This window comes from Zeus faber, assembly GCF_960531495.2.
Source record: "Zeus faber genome assembly, chromosome: 22".
Classification (NCBI taxonomy): Eukaryota; Metazoa; Chordata; class Actinopteri; order Zeiformes; family Zeidae; genus Zeus; species Zeus faber.
The window spans coordinates 25,160,490-25,181,434 of NC_137209.1; the positions used below are offsets into that span (position 1 = coordinate 25,160,490).

General features: G+C 46.3%; 1 protein-coding gene across 1 annotated transcript in view; it reads right to left on the bottom strand.

Moving 5' to 3' along the window:
• Positions 1-20,945, bottom strand: part of casq1b (calsequestrin 1b) — a 29,576-nt gene that overhangs the window by 4,866 nt on the left and 3,765 nt on the right. The window contains exons 2-3 of the mRNA XM_080023671.1: positions 9,101-9,194; positions 6,781-6,881 (exon numbers count right to left, since the gene is read on the bottom strand). Of these exons, the coding sequence (XP_079879797.1) occupies positions 6,781-6,881; positions 9,101-9,194 (195 nt within the window). The remainder of the gene's footprint in view (positions 1-6,780; positions 6,882-9,100; positions 9,195-20,945) is intronic.

A 20,945-nucleotide genomic window follows, 5' to 3' on the forward strand; every position in this document is an offset into this window, starting at 1 on the left:
TGAACATTTAGGACAAGGTTTGTGTTGCTATTGAACATCTATCACTTTAAAACTGTTGGTTCAGCTCCTGCTTACTAAGTCAGTCACTTTTGGTTTTGGGCAATTTGGCTGCTAGCATCCTAAACCAGGGGTATCCAATCCACGGCCTACTCCAGACTCAGAGCCCTCACAATTGACAAAATACATTCAATCCAGTTATTTTATTCGTTTGTGAATGTGAAAGGGATCTCCCTTTCATTTTCACCAGACCCCATTTCCCCAAAAATGACCCAGATAACCATTTATTTAAAAGCCAAAGTGAAGTTTACAATAATCTAAAAGATGTATACAAAAAAGGGTGTGTCTACCTGGACAGATGGTGGAAGAAGTGGGAGAAATGCTTAACCTGGAGCATTAACTACGGACTGTCCCTGGAGATGAGAGTGTGCGCGAAGAAACACAACTAAGACTGGACAGCGGGTGCCAGAGCTGGTGGAGATTTTCCTCTCTGCACATACATTGAGACTTGACAGAGCCACAGGCCGTCCATAGTCAGAGCTAAGTCTGTGGGATTTGACTGGGAGGTGGTGGTCCTAGCTTTGGTGAGGGTGGTAAAAGCACAGGTGGAAGAACATTACATTACATTTACATTACACTTAGTCATTTAGCAGACGCTTTTATCCAAAGCGACTTACAATTGTTCAAACACCGACGGACGCAGCCATCAGGAGCAATTAGGGGTTAAGTGTCTTGCTCAAGGACACTACAGCATGCTAGCAGGAGGAGCCTGGGATCCAACCAGCAACCTTTAGATCACTAGACCACCAGCTCTACCTCCTGAGCTACCATCCCCAATGAAGAACAGGTGCCCCTAGTACTTGTTCAACTCTGCCAACACCCAGACTCTAGTCAGGAGGAAAAATCAGGTTGAGGGAGGGGTGATAGATGTTTGGTTTGTACATGGGGATAAACGTCCTTATCCTACTGTACAACCCAGGTATATCTTGAGATTTTGGGCCAGACCTTGATTTTTGAGGTGGGAGTAGTGCCAAATTTAAGTCATCCAGTTTTGTTAGGTCAGGACCTATCTATTCTACTAGAGTTGTTGCAAGCCAGTAAACCAGTTAATATGGTAATCACTCGCTCACACGTTGGCATCAGTCAGGCCCCCAGTGATTCCTCTCGCTCAAAGAGGTTACAACAGCTACCTTTCAGCCAGAGAGATCTCACCTATGAAGGTTAGAAACAGTAAGCCGTAAAGGAGTGTGGATAAGATGATGGGTACAGCCAAAAAGGAGAAGCCAGAGTTACTAGAATCAGAGGGGCCAGGAGAGGACCCTCGGTTGGAGGTTCCAGGGAACCTGGGTAACTTACAGAATGAGGACACAACACTGCAGACAGCCTTCAGTCAGATTAGTGAGATAGAGGGGGTGAAGATGGGGGTAGAACCTTTTATAACAGGGGAGAATAATTTTATTTGGGAGTGAGCAAGAAGGGGATGCAGTAGAGCAGCTAGTAGTGGCACACAGGCTGCAAGAGCGGGTTTATACCTTAGGATATACCATAGGATTCCTTGGGCGGGTCATCTGGGTACGGTTAAAATCTTGGACCGTGTTTCAAGCCGGTTCTTTTGCCCAGGGTTGTATACTGATGTCCAAAAGTGGTGTCCCGTGACGTGTCCTAAGTGCCAGCTTACCACTCAGAAGCGAGTACAGCAATTTCCTCTGCAGCCTATGCCAATAATTGATGGTTCATTTTCCAGGATAGGGTTGGACATTATGGGCCCCTAGAGAGACCTCAATCTGAGTTCAGGTATATACTGGTAGTGTGTTATTAGGCCACCAGTTATCCAGAAGCTTTTCCATTGCGACGCATCACTGCATCACTATTCTCTCGATTGGGCGTAACCCTCCGTAAGACACAGACCAGCTTACTGCTTTTTTTTAAAGACCTTACAACAGGTGTGCAGCTTGTTAGGGATTAAGTGTATTAGGATCGCCCTATACCACCCACAGACTGATGGTCTGGTAGAAATGTACAGTCAAACCCTGAAAGCCATGAGTAAGTTTGTGCACGAAACTGGAAAAGACTGGGACCGTTGGCTTACTTACCTGCTTTTCTCCTACAGGGAGGTTCCCCAAGCCTCCACAGGCTTTTCACCGTTTAAGTGACGGGACCTCTGAACATTCTCAGAGACACCTGGGAGCAGCCTAAGAGCCCTCCTCATGTTCCTTTTCCCCAGTACATCCTTCAAATCCCAGAGAAGATGGCACTGATGTCAGAGCTTGTATGTGAAAACATGGAAATTGCCTAGATGGCAGAAAGGCTTTTTCAACTAAACCTTTTCCCAGGCATTTTATTGTGTTATGTATGTGTTATGGGGTGGTTTAAGCAGCCACACCACTGTTGGGTCTTGGTAATTGTGCCTGGGATCAGGGTGGCTGTACACCTGTTGCTTGTCAGAGCAAACAACGAGCAACAGGTAGAACCCCCATCCCCACACGGGAAGAGCTTCGGTCATGACATGTGTCCATCTGCTCCCGGCTTGTTCCATCTGTCCACTTTCTCCAATAAAATGGTGTGTTTGTAACATCTCTGCCTGTGTCTCTGTGTTGGAGGGCCCTGAAAATGCCACTCGGATGGCAAGTGGCAGGCGGAACTGGCACACCAGGTTTGATGCCTACCCCACTCCTAGATGAGATGACCTTATCGAGTGGGTGGCAAGACCTGTGTACATCAGTACTCTAGACTTGCAAAGTGTACTGGCAGGTACCCCTAGCTCTAGAAACTAGACAGTACACCACATTTAGAACTCAGGAACCTTTCCAGTTCACAGCGATGCCATTTGGCTTGCAGGGCGCTCCTGCCATGTTCCAAAGGCTGATAGATCAGGTCCTGGCAGGCACAAAGTCCTTTGTAGCCGCTTACTTGGAGGACATGTCATCTACAGCTCGTCCTGGGAAGATAATCTCCAGCATCTGCAACAGGTTCTCCGCCATCTCTATCAGGGCTGGTCTGACAGTGCAGCCCATGAAATGCATCTTGGCCTCACCGGAAGCAAGGTATTTGGAGTACTTAATTGGCGGATTAATGATCCAGCTCCAACAGGACAAGGTTCGGGCAGTCAGGGACCCCAGAAAAAGAAGGCGCTCCAGTCCTCCTTGGTCTTGCTGGGTGGTACCACCGATTTGTTCCCCAATTTGCTACCCATGCTGCCCCTTAAACAGACCTGACGTGCAAGTCTTCACCAGACAAACTACCCTGGGAGAAAAAGCATGAACAGGCTTTCAGTGACCTGAAGACTTCTCTTGGTAATGAACCATGGCTCAGAGCCAGGACTTTTAGCAGCCTTTCACCATCCAGACAGATACCTCCAGAGTGGGCCTGGGAGCTGTTTTGCTTCAAGGGGAAAAATAAATCTGTAGCGTATGTCAGGTGAATGTTATGGCCACAAGAGTATTCGGCAATTCTACTCTAATGCCTAGCAGTGAAGTGGGCATCTGAGACTTTCATGTCCTACTGTTTGTCCTGGGCAGAGACTTTACCCTGGAAACAGACCATCAAAGCTTTCAATGGCTTGATACCATGAAAGACACTAAGAACCAAATTTCAAGATGGGTAATGGAAATGCACTCATTTCAGTTCCAGATCCGACATAGAGCCAGAAATGTCAACATGATATTTATTCTCCTGCCATTCTCATGGCGTCACCCAGGGGAGGGGAAAATGTGTGAAGATCTTCCTAACCAGACCCCATTTCCCCAAGAATGACCAAAATTACCATTTTTTAAATTCTTCAAGTTATTGTTTAACCATTCTGGAAACTATATTACTTACTTCTTTGTTTTTAAAAAACAGACTTTGGCAACCAGTTTAAATTCATCAGCAAATCATCTTATGTTGGTTCCTTGATTAATTAGGCTAGTGGAGGAGCACCTGGCAGTAGGCCACATTAAACAGGCCCACTGAGGTCTTTTATCCCAAATTATTGTTAAATAGAATGAATGTATTTACTAAAGTGCCAATTTATATTCTCTAGAAACCTACACTACTCACAAAAAGTTAGGGATATTTGGCTTTCGGGTGAAATTTATGGAAAATGTACAGTTCATGCTACAGTGATATTATATCATGAAAGTAGGGCATTTAAGTAGAAGCATGCCATGGTGATTTCCTCATCTCAAACAATGTATTGAAACAAAAGCCAACAACAGTGGTGGGTTTACCACAACAACAAATGTCAATGTCTCAATAACTTGTCATGTGCCCTTGAGGATCAATTACAGCTTGACAAGGACGTCTCATGCTGTTCACAAGTCGACCTATTGTCTGCTGAGGCCTGGCCCCCCACTCTTCTTGAAGGGGGCCCTCAGGTCATTGAGGTTCTGGGGTACAGAGTGACGAGCCTCTACACGGCGACTCAGCTGATCTCATAGGTTTTCTATGGGATTCAGGTCTGGAGAAAGTGCAGGCCACTCCATTTGAGGTGCCCCAGTCTCCAGCAGCCGTTCCCTAATGATGCCACCTCCATGAGCTGGAGCGTTGTCGTCCATGAAGATGAAATGAGGCCTGTGTTGTTCATGCAGGGGCACAATGACTGGATTAATGATGTCATTCAGGTAGTATGGGCTTGTCACTGTACCATTCAAAGTGTAGGGCAGTTCTGTATTGACTAGACACACCTGCCCACACTGTAACACCACCACCACCGAAGGCTCGTCTGGTGACAAGAGTGGCTCATGCATAGCGCTCTCCTTGAAGTGTCCAACATCGTTGGCGGCCATCATTTCTGCTCAACGTGAATCGACTTTCATCAGAGAACAGCACTGAAGCCACTGGTCCCTCGTCCAGCGTCAATGCTCCCTGGCCCATGCAAGACCATGATGCCTGTGCCTGGTGGTGTGGTCAGGTACCCTTGCAGGTGGTCTAGCACGCAGACCACGCTGATGTGAACGGTTTCGAATGGTCTGACGTGACACTTGGGTGCCTCTCACCTCCCTTAAATGTGCCTGGAGTTGGGTGGCATTCATCATCCGGTTCCGCAGGGCACTGTTCACAATGAAGCGCTCATCAGTGTGGGATGTGGCCAAAGGACGTCCACTTCTTTGCCTTTCTGTGACTCTTCCAGTCTCTGTATCTCTGTTGCAACCTGCTGATGACATTCTGTGACACTCTAAGCTCAGTGGCCACTTCCCTCTGACAACATCCCGTTTGAAGCCTCGCAAGGCGAGGTGCTGTTGATCATTTGTTAGGTGTGGTCTTGGTCTCATGATGTCAAAATGTGAACAGCATGATGAAGAGGACTGTTTAAATACCAATTCTAATTGAACCAGGAAATGTATAGGTCCATTCATGGATCAAACACCTGTTGTGAATTTTGCCTTTCAGCTGCTTGTTAGAGAACAGCAAGTTGTGCAAAAAGTACTGAAACATTGAACAGTTGAACAAAAGTTTAGAGAAGGTCAAATTAAGTTCACCTCTAAAGGTTATAGTGCATTTTAGGTTCATCCTGAAGTTTCACCCGAAAGCCGAATATCCCTAACTTTTTCTGAGTAGTGTATATGGAAACCACATACTTTATTAATTTCCATGTATTCTTTTGACTTGTAAATTTGTTAATTTCCGACCCCGCCCCCTTTATTCTGACCAATGCCTGCTGGCATGGCTCTGACTACTGGACCAGATCTGGAGCACCATTCCGAGTTAAGTTGGCCAGGGGGCTGGACAGTGCCACAAATTCTGGCACAAACCTCTTATAGTATCCGGCCAGCCCCAAAAACTGCTTTACCTCCTTCTTCTACCTGTGGTCAGAGCAGGCCCTCCCTCCCTCCTGCCCCAGATACCCTACCTCCCTCCGCCCAGCCGTGCACTTCTTTGGGTTGGCGGTGAGCCCCTCTTGCCTCAGGGACACTAGCACTGCGTTCACGTGCTGCAGATGCCACTCCCACCTATCACTATGAATAATTACATCATCTAAATATGTAGCGCCAAATGATGCATGCGGACCCAGGACCTGGTCCATGAGTCTCTGAAAGGTCACGGGGGCACCAAACTACCCGAAGGGAAGCACTCAGAACTGGTAAAGGCCTTGCCGAGTGGAGAAGGCAGATTTTTGCCTTGGACTGCTGGGACAAGGGAATCCCCCTGCACTATTTTCCGTTCGTTTTCGAGCAGGCGATGTGGCCGAGTGGAGCGGAGTCTCTCCGTTGATTCAGCCGATCCACAGCAACTGAGCGGCCCTGAGATGGGAGCCTGCACCGCCTGTCTGCAGCAGCGGCTTGACCATGCTCCCTTGGTCCGCCACAGACCCAATTAAGGGAGGACAGTATGAAGGGAACTCATTATGTTTGCTGAGGTGGAAGCCAACAGCTTGCCATGAGGCCGTTGAAGCTTTGCCAAATTAAAGAAGCATCAGAATTATGAATTATGTTAATCTAGTTTTATATTTGGTTCTCTTCCGCCTTTCAAAATAAAATATGCAATATTTTGTTTAACCTGACCTCTGCTTGCTGCCGCCACCTCCACCACTCCAGTGCTTTAAGTCTGCATGTTTCCCATCCAGTATCGCTCCAGCAAACGGCAGTATTTTGCATATTATTTTCCTTTCCAAAGGCAGATTGAGATAAAATGTCCTATGCTTAGGTTAGCAATGTCAGGGAGGTGGGTGAGCATAAAGTTAAAATGTTATGAACAACCAAATCGTAGTATGAAAATGTGATCCAGCTGACGACCTCAATGAGTTTCAAGGCGCTTTCCAAATACGGTGACAGGATCCCTCTCTGATGGAGGTAAGATACTCACGTCGTATAGGAACTCCACCAGGGTGTCAGCCGCCAGCTCTCCATCATACTCAATGATCTCATTGTCGGCAAAGATGTAGATGCTCTCCACCTCGTTCAGACCTGATGAGAGGAAAGAAGAAAAGAAGGGTCTTGAGGCTACAATCAGTGAGATTTTATTTGCTGGTTGTGCAAGTTGACCATCATATACCAGCATGGAGTAATGCCAGTCAGTCCACTTGTACCTCAATGGCTGCTCACATTTCCAGCCCTCCAAACATTCAGTATGGTCCGGACCCGTTCTCCCTCAGACCTGTCAAGCTCCACTCAATCCCCCTGAACTACACTGCTTCTGTCTCCAAACTTGTTTCATTTTATGGTAGTGTGCTGGAAAACTCATTGACTAAACAACCTGTGAGACCACTCTACTATTAAGGCCAAGAAGCTTTGTGGAGGAGGAGCTTCATGTTTGGTGTTGTTGGTGTACTTTCTATGGCTTCCTTTCGATGTCGCTGTTTGTCACAAATTGTCTGTGGCAGATCCGCCTGCCACACGCCACCTGAGGGGTGTTTTCAGGGCCCTCTGACACAAATTGCTCTCACAAGCAACAGGCGTACAGCCACCATGATCCCGGGCCCAATTACCTAGACCCAAGATGGTTGTGGCTGCATAAACCACACCAGCCCCACACCAAACTATCCAATGTTACTGATTTGGCACTTTATAAGTAAAAAACAAGTTGTGTGTTTGATTCATTTGGGTTTTGTGCGGTTGTATGGTTGTGAATCCTCTTGATAAGGAACCAAAAACGGTGTTCAGGTAAATGTTCGCTGGTGCTTCTTGTTCTCCAAGTTCCTTCTTTCTTTCGAGTACAATAATTTACTGTCGGTTGCAAAGGCGCCGATCCCATTGGTGCTTCTGGGCTCAAGCACCCACGGAGAAGGTCGAGATTACCCACGGGAAAAATTAAGAGGGAGACAGGGGCGCAAATTACGTATGGAGAGGGAGCACTCAGAGTGCAATTTGCTCCGCTATGCCTCCCCACGAAAAGACACACACACACACACACTGTTGTGTTCTCAGTCAGCAGCGGCACAGTGTCTCCTCCTCTCCATGGTGCCGTGCGCAAGCATGCGGGTCTCATTCTCGAATAGGTTTGATCAATTTTTTAATCGGTTATGGCCAAGATGTGGGATAATATTAAATGAGCAGAAAGAGCTACAGGACAATAAATATTGAAAGCAATGCAGAATGCTTGCAAGCCTTAGAAAAGGCGCAAATTGTTGCATAAGAATTCACCAAAATGCAGGAAATTGTGTTTGACACTAAATTTCCTGGGACCCCCACTTAATGTGCCCCCCCCCCCAAATTTTTTTTTCAAATGAAACCTAAACCTCTGCATGATTTATTATTCTAGATGGAGAAGGGGCCTCAAATAGGTTTTTGCCTGGGGCCTTCAAATCGCTAAGACCGCTCCTGGTCCCCGTGCCTCTAGTTTTTCATCCAACATCAGGCTAGCTCAGAGATGGTAGTAATGGTACTTAAAGCTTGGAACTGGTTCTGCTCCCAGCAGCCATGCTAATAGCTTGAAACTAAAGTAATAAAACTAAATATTTTACAAACTCTAGTTTGATCTTATCTCAGGTTAATTTCATGTTTTTATTGTGTTTCATAGTCTGGCCGGAGCAAAGGTTAATTCTTTTGTCTCTGTATCAAAAAACCATAAAACTGTTTTCCATGAAAGATCATATGTGAAACTGGTTATGGACATGAACAGATGATTGGAGAGGACAGTGTCTGCAGGTCCTTTAAACGTGTTGAAACGTCTTCAATTCATTTTGACAACAACCACGGCTGTGTGGAATCCTGGAACCTGATTGGTCAATAGTGCCAAGCAGTGGCCAATTAGTAACCACTAATCTGTAATCTGTCTGACTGTTACCCTTGCAACCACTTCCCCTGGTTTCACGTCCCTCGTATCACTCCGCTTCATGCTAACATGAGCTGGTGGCACTACATGGAAACTACAATGAAAGACTCATGTCCAGTTTAACATTAATAACAGGAAATAGTTTATTATTCTATTAAATCATAGTAATTACAGGATATTGTTCATTTATATCGAGGAGAATAGTTCACTATGTTGCTGTGACTTAAATTAGTCATACTAGTTATAAAACTAGTCAGTAAATCTGTCTCAATTTATTGTTGTATTCAGTAAGTAGTGTGTAATAAACAAGATAATGTTCATCCAGACGGTGTTATCACTTAATAACCTCCTACCTGCTTACATAATGTCAAATCAGAATTCATGTCTCAGATGTAGTTCCAATGTGTCTTACCCAACTTCTTGGCCACGGCCTGGTCCTTCTTCTGGTCCACCAGACCGAAGCCAATGTCCTCGTCCTCCAGGTCGTCCAGGACCTGGGCCGCAAGCTGCAGGGGCCAGAGGTAAGAGGTGTGTGTGTGTGTGTGTGTGTGTGTGTGTGTGTGTGTGTGTGTGTGTGTGTGCATGCAGTAAATGCAACACGTTCCATGCGTGGAGGTGCGTGTGACAGTTTTTGTACTGTTTCTATCAAACAAACACATGATGACAACTAGCAATGTGTCTTTCCAATATTGAAGTTCAACACTAAATGATCAAATGCGAGAGAGATCCCAAAAACGCTGTGTCACCTAACACTCAACGTGCCCGAAACCACCACGCCCCTAAAAACACCACACCCCTTAAAACACCAGGTCCCGTTAAACACCACGCCCCCTATAACCCAATGTCCCCTTGAACACCACGCCCCCTAAAACACCACACTCCATAAAATACCACACCCACTAAAACTCAATTCCCCTTTAAACACAACAACCCCTATAACACCACACCCCTTAAAACACTGGGTCCCTTAAGCACCATGCCCCCTAAAATCCATTGTCCGCCAATAAACCACGCCCCCTAAAACTCAATGACCTCTGAAACAATGCACCCCCTAAAAGTCAACGTGCCGAAAACACGGGTCCCCTCAGACAGGGTGCAGTAGAAATGGAGCCGATAGTAAAGTGCAAAGCAGTGCTGGACACCACAAATAGTAAACACGCCGTTGAGCCAGACAGACACCGCCCACCTCATGAGGATTTGATATTTGATTTAGTGGCATTGTCCCTTCAGTCACTTCGCCACCGCTAATGCTAACCATCAGGCATATTGTTACTAACAATAACCATGAAATGAGTCACGCTGAATGGGACATGGTCCACTGTTCTATGTAATGTCACGAGATGGTGCCACTATTTGGGATCAGCAAGAGCCTGTCAGCGGAGTCATGTTAGGGGCCTGAAACTGTGGCAGCTCATTATTCTGAAATAACTGATTGCCGCTCATGAATAATCAGAGGGCAGTCTTCAAGAGAGCCATATGTTAATGCTGAGGGTTACACCCCCTCCCAAGATGGTACAGTCGGGCAGCCATCTTGTTGTGCCGAGGTGAGCGAGGGCCACAGAAGATCCAGCAGAGACGAGCCACAAGGCCGGCGCTGCACGTACCTGGTAGATAAATGCAGCTTGACTGGTGAGCAGCTGCAAGGAGAGGTCAAAGGTCACAGCACGGTCAGACGGACTGCAAAACACTTTGTATCCAACACCTGTCTGTGCACCACCCACATATCTTTAACCCTAACCACCACTTGAAGCTTCTCCTTCTCCGTGAAATACTGCCCTCGTCCAATCTGTCCTGTCCACCCACATCACCATGACGACCAGCTGTCATACTGAGCCCACATCTCATGACGACCAGTTGCCCTTCTCCGCCATCACAATGATGACCAGTTCTCCTGCTCCACCCACATCACCATGGAACTAGCTATCCTGCTTTGTCCACATTGCTCTTGCAGATTTTATCTCAACAGCTTTTGCAGAATTCTCCCGTTCTCCACGATCATTAGAGTTCTGGTTTTGATCTTCAGTGCCCTCTACTGATCTCTACTGACCTCTGCAGTCCTCTACTGAGCCCTACTGACGTCTACTGACATCTACCAACCTCTGCAGTCCTCTCCTGACTCCTACAGACCTCTATGACCTCCACTGATGTCTACAACCTCTGCTGACCTCTACAGACCTCTGGAGTACTCTACTGACCCCTACTGACCTCTGCAGTTCTCTACTGACCTCTGCCGACCTCTGCATTCCTTTACTGACCCCTACCAACCTCCACTGACTTCTACCGACCTCTGCTGACCTCTACCGACCTCTGTAGGCCTCTACTGACCCCTACTGACCTCTACAGACCTCTGCAGTTCTCTGCTGACCCCTGCTAAATTCTACCTACAGTACATCTACGCCACTCCTTCAATAGCTCCACTGGTTCCAAGACTGGTTCATCTATATAAGGTACTCAATATGGTTGTATATTAGGTACTATGTAATAGAGTATATAAGGGAGTAAGATGGTATAGTTCATAAAGTTATACTGTATAAGGGAGTATAGTATACACCGATCATCCACAACATTAAACCAGTGACAGGTGAAGTGCATAACATTGATCATCTGGTTCCAATGGCACCTGTCAAGGGGTGAGATATATTAGGCAGAAAGGGAACAGTCAGTTGTTGAAGTTGATGTGTTGGAGGCAGGAAAACTGGGCGTGGTCAGGATCTGAGCCACTTTGACAAAGACCACATTGTGATTCTGGACGACTGGGTCAGAGCATCTCCAAAACGCCAGGTCTTGTGGGGTGTTCCAGCTATGCAGTGGTTACTAACTACGAAAAGTGGCCCAAGGAAGGACAACCGGTAAACCGGCGACAGGGTCATGGGACCCAAGGCTCGTTGATGCACGTGGGGAGCCAAGTCTAGTCCGTCTGGTTTGATCCTACAGAAGAACTACTGTAGCACAAATAGGTGAAACAGTGAATGTTGCTATGATAGATGGTGTAGAACACACAGTGCATGGCAGCTTGCTGCGTATGGGAGCGCTCAGAGAGTCCTTACTGACCCCTGTCCACCCCTGAAAGCACCTACAATGGACACGTGAGCGTCAGAGCTGGACCATGGAACAATGGAAGAAGGTGGCCCGGTCAGATAAATCACCTGGCAGGGTTAGGGTCCAATCCCATGGAGCGTCTATGGGATGTGCTGAAACAACAAGCCCGATCCATGGGGGCCCCACCCCAACTTCCAGGACTTATAGCCTCTGCTGCTAATGTCTTGGTGCCAGATACCACAGGATACCTTCAGAGTCTGGTGGAGTCCATGCCTCCATGGGTCACAGCTGTTTTTGCGCCACAAGGGGGACAAACACAATATTAGGGGTTATTAGTGGTGCTATTTATGTTGTGAATGATCGGCGTATAAGGTAGTGTTACATATAACCTAGTATTTGAGGTACTTTGTAAGGGAGTAAATAAGGCCTTGAGGGACCGAGAGACTCTTTATTTATTTGAACATACCAAGGTTCGAGGGTTATCAACCAAAAATAATAACTGTAAATCAATTTAATAGAGAAGATTTTTTTCAAAACTCAATGATTGCTCCTGATGCAGGAGAGCATGCTCAGACCAGATGTCAGTTACAACCTGATAGAGAAGGCAGTGCTGGGGGGCTAGTAGAGTCTAGTTCAATGGTTCTAGACATTGGATGCGGGGTGGAGGTCTTACAAGAGGGTCCCCAGCAAAACAATCAATTCAACTTGACAGTGAATGAAGGGGCGTCCACCTGGGAACCATCATGGCCGACGTTTTGTGTAACCTCCTTATCTTCTAACCCCCCAGGGAGCCGGAGCCAACACCCTCCCTGGGTCACCCTCCCGGGGACGGGGGCGAAGAGGTAAGTGGATGATGATCACGAAACCTGCTGCTTCATTTCTGCTTCTCCTCCTTATTCCCACTGGATTATAGAGCATCAGTGTTTGTCATGAAGAATGTGTGTGTGTGTGTGTGTGTGTTTGCGTGTGATAAGAAACATGATTGATGGTTGATTCAGATGGAACACAGGCACAGGGTGGTGTAACGTTGTCCCCGGCAACACTACGGTGGCACCCATTTTGACACACTTTTTACCGGTCACAGTAGAGACAGAGTAGAGGAAGAGTAAAGGATAGGCAGTATACAGGTAGAGTAGCACTGGAGTAGAGGTAGAGTAGAGGATAGGCAGCATACAGGTAGAGTAGCGGTGGAGTAGATGTAGAGTAAAGGATAAGCAGCATACAGGTTGAGAAGCAGTGGAATAGAGGAAGAGTAGAGGATAAGCAGCATACAGGTAGAGTAGTGGAGTAGAGGTAGAGTAGAGGATAGGATAGGCAGCATATAGGTAGAGTAGTGGTGGAGTAGAGGTAGAGTAGAGGATAAGCAGCATACAGGTAGAGTAGTAGTAAACTGTAAAGAGACAGTAAACTGTCTTGATCCGTGGAAATTAGGTGTTAAACAAAGCAGCAGGAACCAAAGCACAGAAGATGTATGAGGTCATAGTGATCCAGCAGGGGCACCACATTCTACTTTAAACCAGATCCTGTACCATGTTATTCTTCATCCATCCCTCTCTTTCGCTCTCTCATCCCCCTCTCTCTATATCCCTCTCTCTCTATCCCTCTCTCTCTATATCTCTCTCTCTATATCCCTCTCTCTCTATATCCCTCTCTCTCTATATCCCTCTCTCATCCCCCTCTCTCTATATCCCTCTCTCTATATCCCTCTCTCTCTATATCCCTCTCTCTCTATATCCCTCTCTCTCTATATCCCTCTCTCTCTATATCTCTCTCTCTATATCCCTCTCTCATCCCCCTCTCTCTATATCCCTCTCTCTATATCCCTCTCTCTCTATATCTCTCTCTCTATATCCCTCTCTCTCTATATCCCTCTCTCTCTATATCCCTCTCTCTCTATATCCCTCTCTCTCTATATCTCTCTCTCTATATCCCTCTCTCTCTATATCTCTCTCTCTATATCCCTCTCTCTATATCCCTCTCTCTCTATATCTCTCTCTCTATATCCCTCTCTCTATATCCCTCTCTCTATATCCCTCTCTCTCTATATCCCTCTCTCTCTATATCCCTCTCTCTATATCCCTCTCTCTATATCCCTCTCTCTCTATATCTCTCTCTCTATATCCCTCTCTCTATATCCCTCTCTCTATATCCCTCTCTCTCTATATCCCTCTCTCTATATCCCTCTCTCTATATCCCTCTCTCATCCCCCTCTCTCTATATCCCTCTCTATATCCCTCTCTCTATATCCCTCTCTCTCTATATCTCTCTCTCTATATCCCTCTCTCTCTATATCCCTCTCTCTATATCCCTCTCTCTATATCCCTCTCTCTCTATATCCCTCTCTCTATATCCCTCTCTCTATATCCCTCTCTCATCCCCCTCTCTCTATATCCCTCTCTATATCCCTCTCTCTATATCCCTCTCTCTCTATATCCATCTCTCTATATCCCTCTCTCACCCCCCTCTCTCTATATCCCTCTCTCTCTATATCCCTCTCTCTCTATATCCCTCTCTCATCCCTCTCTCTCTATATCCCTCTCTCTATATCCCTCTCTCTCTATATCCCTCTCTATATCCCTCTCTCATCCCCCTCTCTCTATATCTCTCTCTCATCCCTCTCTCTCTATATCCCTCTCTCTATATCCCTCTCTCACCCCCCTCTCTCTCTATATATCCCTCTCTCATCCCCCTCTCTCTATATCCCTCTCTCACTATATCCCTCTCTCTCTATATCCCTCTCTCTCTATATATCCCTCTCTCATCCCCCTCTCTCTATATCCCTCTCTCTATATCCCTCTCTCATCCCTCTCTCTATATCCCTCTCTCTCTATATCCCTCTCTCTCTATATCCCTCTCTCTATATCCCTCTCTCACCCCCCTCTCTCTATATCCCTCTCTCTCTATATCCCTCTCTCTCCCCCCTCTCTCTATATCCCTCTCTCTCTATATCCCTCTCTCTATATCCCTCTCTCATCCCCCTCTCTCTATATCCCTCTCTCTATATCCCTCTCTCATCCCCCTCTCTCTATATCCCTCTCTCTATATCCCTCTCTCTCTATATCCCTCTCTCTATATCCCTCTCTCTCTATATCCCTCTCTCATCCCCCTCTCTCTATATCCCTCTCTCTCTATATCCCTCTCTCTATATCCCTCTCTCTATATCCCTCTCTCATCCCCCTCTCTCTATATCCCTCTCTCATCCCACTCTCTCTATATACCTCTCTCTCTATATCCCTCTCTCTCTATATCCCTCTCTCTCTATATCCCTCTCTCTATATCCCTCTCTCTCTATATCCCTCTCTCTATATCCCTCTCTCATCCCCCTCTCTCTATATCCCTCTCTCATCCCCCTCTCTCTATATCCCTCTCTCATCCCTCTCTCTCTATATACCTCTCTCTCTATATCCCTCTCTCTCTATATCCCTCTCTCTATATCCCTCTCTCTATATCCCTCTCTCTCTATATCCCTCTCTCTATATCCCTCTCTCACCCCCCTCTCTCTATATCCCTCTCTCATCCCCCTCTCTCTATATCCCTCTCTCTCTATATCCCTCTCTCTATATATCCCTCTCTCATCCCCCTCTCTCTATATCCCTCTCTATATCCCTCTCTCTCTATATCCCTCTCTATATCCCTCTCTCTATATCCCTCTCTCTATATCCCTCTCTCTCTATATCCCTCTCTCTCTATATCCCTCTCTCTCCCCCCTCTCTCTATATCCCTCTCTCTCTATATCCCTCTCTCTATATCCCTCTCTCTCTATATCCCTCTCTCTCCCCCCTCTCTCTATATCCCTCTCTATATCCCTCTCTCTATATCCCTCTCTCTCTATATCCCTCTCTCTCCCCCCTCTCTCTATATCCCTCTCTCTCTATATCCCTCTCTCTCCCCCCTCTCTCTATATCCCTCTCTCTCTATATCCCTCTCTCTCTATATCCCTCTCTCATCCCTCTCTCTCTATATCCCTCTCTCACCCCCCTCTCTCTATATTCCTCTCTCATCCCCCTCTCTCTATATCCCTCTCTCTCTATATCCCTCTCTCATCCCCCTCTCTCTATATAACTCTCTCATCCCTCTCCCGCTATATCCCTCTCTCTCTATATCCCTCTCTCATCCCTCTCTCTCTATATCCCTCTCTCACCCCCCTCTCTCTATATTCCTCTCTCATCCCCCTCTCTCTATATCCCTCTCTCGCTATATCCCTCTCTCTCTATATCCCTCTCTCTATATCCCTCTCTCTATATCCCTCTCTCTATATCCCTCTCTCTCTATATCCCTCTCTCTATATCCCTCTCTCTCTATATCCCTCTCTCTATATCCCTCTCTCTCTATATCCCTCTCTCTCTATATCCCTCTCTCTATATCCCTCTCTCACCCCCCTCTCTCTATATCCCTCTCTCATCCCCCTCTCTCTATATCCCTCTCTCTCTATATCCCTCTCTCTCTATATCCCTCTCTCTATATCCCTCTCTCTATATCCCTCTCTCATCCCCCTCTCTCTATATCCCTCTCTCTATATCCCTCTCTCATCCCTCTCTCTCTATATCCCTCTCGCTATATCCCTCTCTCTCTCTCCCCCCTCTCTCTATATCCCTCTCTCTCTATATCCCTCTCTCACCCCCTATCTCTATATCCCCCTCTCTCTATATCCCTCTCTCTATATCCCTCTCTCATCCCTCTCTCTCTATATCCCTCTCGCTATATCCCTCTCTCTCTATATCCCTCTCTCTCTATATCCCTCTCTCTATATCCCTCTCTCACCCCCTCTCTCTATATCCCTCTCTCATCCCCCTCTCTCTATATCCCTCTCTCTCCAGATCCCTCTCTCTCCCCCCTCTCTCTATATCCCTCTCTCTCTATATCCCTCTCTCTATATCCCTCTCTCACCCCCCTCTCTCTATATCCCTCTCTCTCCCCCCTCTCTCTATATCCCTCTCTCTCTATATCCCTCTCTCTCCCCCCTCTCTCTATATCCCTCTCTCTATATCCCTCTCTCTATATCCCTCTCTCTCTGTATCCCTCTCTCATCCCGCTCTCCCTATATCCCTCTCTCATCCCCCTCTCTCTACATCCCTCTCGCTATATCCATCTCTCTCTATATCCATCTCGACCTATATCCCTCTCTCTCTATATCCCTTTCTCCCTATATCCCTCTCTATATATATCCCTCTCTCTCTATATCCCTCTCTCATCCCCCTCTCTCTATATCCCTCTCTCTCCAGATCCCTCTCTCTCCCCCCTCTCTCTATATCCCTCTCTCTCTATATCCCTCTCTCTATATCCCTCTCTCACCCCCCTCTCTCTATATCCCTCTCTCTCCCCCCTCTCTCTATATCCCTCTCTCTCTATATCCCTCTCTCTCCCCCCTCTCTCTATATCCCTCTCTCTATATCCCTCTCTCTATATCCCTCTCTCTATATCCCTCTCTCTCTGTATCCCTCTCTCATCCCGCTCTCCCTATATCCCTCTCTCATCCCCCTCTCTCTACATCCCTCTCTCTATATCCATCTCTCTCTATATCCATCTCGACCTATATCCCTCTCTCTCTATATCCCTTTCTCCCTATATCCCTCTCTATATATATCCCTCTCTCTCTATATCCCTCTCTCTATAGCCCTCTCTCTCCCTTCATCTCGCTCTATTCATCTTCTCCTTCATCAGATGGGGGTGAAGAATTCTCCTATCTGTTTTATGTCTGTTTCTATTCAAAATATCATAACATACAGAACAATGGAGGAAGGAGGATGGATGGGTGGAGGAGAGGATGATGACTGGAAGGGAGGAGAGGATGGGTGGAGGCGGGTGGATGGATGGAGGGGAGTAGGGTGGATGGACGGGAGGACGATGGGTGGGGAGTGATGGAGAGGAGAATGGTTGGAAGAGGGATGGGTGGGTGGAGTAGAGGAGAAGGGGTGGAGAAGCAGAGGAGGGTGGATGGGCGGGTGGAGTAGGAGAGGAGGATGGGTGGGTTTTGGAGGGTGGAGGAGGAGAAGAGGTTGAATGATTGAGGAGAGGAGGATGGATGGAGGAGGAGAAGAGGATCGTTGGAGGAGTCGATGTGTGGGTGGAGGAGAGATGGGTCGATGTGTAGAGGATGAGAAGACAGTGGATGGATGGAGGAGGGTGGGTGGAGGAGAGATCGATGGGTGGATGGAGGAGGGCAGGATATGTGGGTAGAAGAGAGATGGATGATATGGTGAATGAGGAGGGGAGGTTTAGGAGTGGATGATAGATGGGTGAAGGAGGAGTGGAGGATGTGTTGGTGGAGGAGGAGAGGAGGGTGGGTGGAGGAGTGTAGGTGGAGAAGTGGAGGATGGATGGGTGGAGGAGAGGAGGGTGGTTGGAGGAGGAGAGGAGGGAGGGTGGGTGGGTGGAGGATGGATGGGTGGAGGAGTGTAACCCCACACTGTAAGTGGAGCTGAGCTGTGGATGCTGAATCATGAATCACACATTTTCAGTACGACAAAGGTCAGAGGTCAACACCCTGTCTGTCCACCATTCTCTCTCCCTGTCTGTCCACCTGTCTCTCTCTCATCCTGTATGTCTGTCCATCTGTCTCGCTCACTTCCTGTCTGTCCACCTGTCTCTCTCTCTCTCGCTCTCCCTCTCTCTCTCTCTATATATATATATACAGTGGGGCAAAAAAGTATTTAGTCAGCCACCAATTGTGCAAGTTCTCCCACTTAAAAAGATGAGAGAGGCCTGTTATTTTCATCATAGCTACACTTCGACTATGAGAGACAGAATGGGGGGGAAAGAATCCAGGAAATCACATTGTAGGATTTTTAATGAATTAATTGCTAAATTCCTTGGTAAAATAAGTATTTGGTCACCTACAAACAAGCAAGATTTCTGGCTTTCACAGACCTGTAACTTTTTCTTTAAGAGGCTCCTCTGTCCTCCACTCGTTACCTGTATTAATGGCACCTGTTTGAAGTCGTTATCAGTATAAAAGACACCTGTCCACAACCTCAAACAGTCACACTCCAAACTCCACTATGGCCAAGACCAAAGAGCTGTCAAAGGACACCAGAAACAAAATTGTAGACCTGCACCAGGCTGGGAAGACTGAATCTGCAATAGGTAAGCAGCTTGTTGTGAAGAAATCAACTGTGGGAGCAATTATTAGAAAATGGAAGACATACAAGACCACTGATAATCTCCCTCGATCTGGGGCTCCACGCAAGATCTCACCCCGTGGGGTCAAAATGATCACAAGAACGGTGAGCAAACATCCCAGAACCACACGGGGGGACCTAGTGAATGACCTGCAGAGAGCTGGGACCAAAGTAACAAAGGCTACCATCAGTAACACACTACGCCGCCAGGGACTCAAATCCTGCAGTGCCAGACGTGTCCCCCTGCTTAAGCCAGTACATGTCCAGGCCCGTCTGAAGTTTGCCTGAGAGCATTTGGATGATCCAGAAGAGGATTGGGAGAATGTCATATGGTCAGATAAAACCAAAATATAACTTTTTGGTAAAAACTCAACTTGTCGTGTTTGGAGGAGAAAGAAAGCTGAGTTGCATCCAAAGAGCACCATACCTACTGTGAAGCATGGGGGTGGAAACATCATGCTTTGGGCCTGTTTTTCTGCAAAGGGACCAGGACGACTGATCCGTGTAAAGGAAAGAATGAATGGGGCCATGTATCGTGAGATTTTGATTGAAAACCTCCTTCCATCAGCAAGGGCATTGAAGATGAAATGTGGCTGGGTCTTTCAGCATGACAATGATCCCAAACACACCGCCCGGGCAACGAAGGAGTGGCTTCGTAAGAAGCATTTCAAGGTCCTGGAGTGGCCTAGCCAGTCTCCAGATCTCAACCCCATAGAAAATCTTTGGAGGGAGTTGAAAGCCCGTGTTGCCCAGCGACAGCCCCAAAACATCACTGCTCCAGAGGAGATCTGCATGGAGGAATGGGCCAAAATACCAGCAACAGTGTGAAAACCTTGTGAAGACTTACAGAAAACGTTTGACCTCTGTCATTACAAACAAAGGGTATATAACAAAGTATTGAGATGAACTTTTGTTATTGACCAAATACTTATTTTCCACCATAATTTGCAAATAAATTCTTTAAAAATCAGACAATGTGATTTTCTGGATTTCTTTTCTCATTCTGTCTCTCATAGTTGAGGTGAACCTATGATGAAAATAACAGGCCTCTCTCATCTTTTTAAGTGGGAGAACTTGCACAATTGGTGGCTGACTAAATACTTTTTTTCCCCACTGTATATATATACTGTATATATATATCCTGTGTGTATATATATACAGTATATACATACAGTGTATATATATATATATATATATATATATATACTGTATATATATGTGTGTGTATATATATATATATATATATATATATATATATATATATATATATATATATATATATATATATATATATACCAGGGGTTTTCAAACTGTAGGTCCCGAATCACGGGGGTGGGGATGGTCGTCAAATGTTTTCTGGGGGTTACAAAAATAAGGAAAAACTTTTCAGCAAATAAACATATTTTTTCATAAATAATGACCTCAGATAAATTATTCAGGAGAGGATTTAATTGAATGTTACGTCTCCTTATGGAATGAAACAGGCACCCTGCAAAACAGGGACTCGGTGAATCAACATCTGTGAGTGGGAATGACGGGGTCAAGAGAATCTTTTTTTTTAGTGGTCACCAGCCAAAAAGTTTGAGAAGCCCTGACAAATACAACTTGTTTCCAAACAAACTAACTCAGTGGATCACAACCAGATCAAATGTATAATGCACGTTTGTCTTCATAACAGAGTCTTTGTATTATAGGGTTGCCTACATGGATATGTCACTGCCATCTATGGACCGTTTGGCGGAGCTGTATTTCAATTCTCTTTGTGATGGGACTTCCGGTTGGATGTGTCACGCTGGGGTGGAGCCACTAACCCAGTCCGAACAATGTATTAATGCTCCTTTAGACTGTGTTTTTGCAGTTTTACAAAATTAGAATGGACCGGTGAAGTCATCAATGTGAGTAAACTGCTTTCTGGGCATTTCTTCTGTGAGCTATCTGTTTAGTCTCGCTAAGTCATGCAACAGTAACAACAGAATTGAACAAGGAGATTCTTTTTAAAAGGTTTCCAGGAAGATCTTTGCAAGTGTTGAGTGAACAGACAGTTCCCTGAGGCCTCTGTTGAATGGGTGTGGTACTGCATTGCTCCAGTCACATGACTCA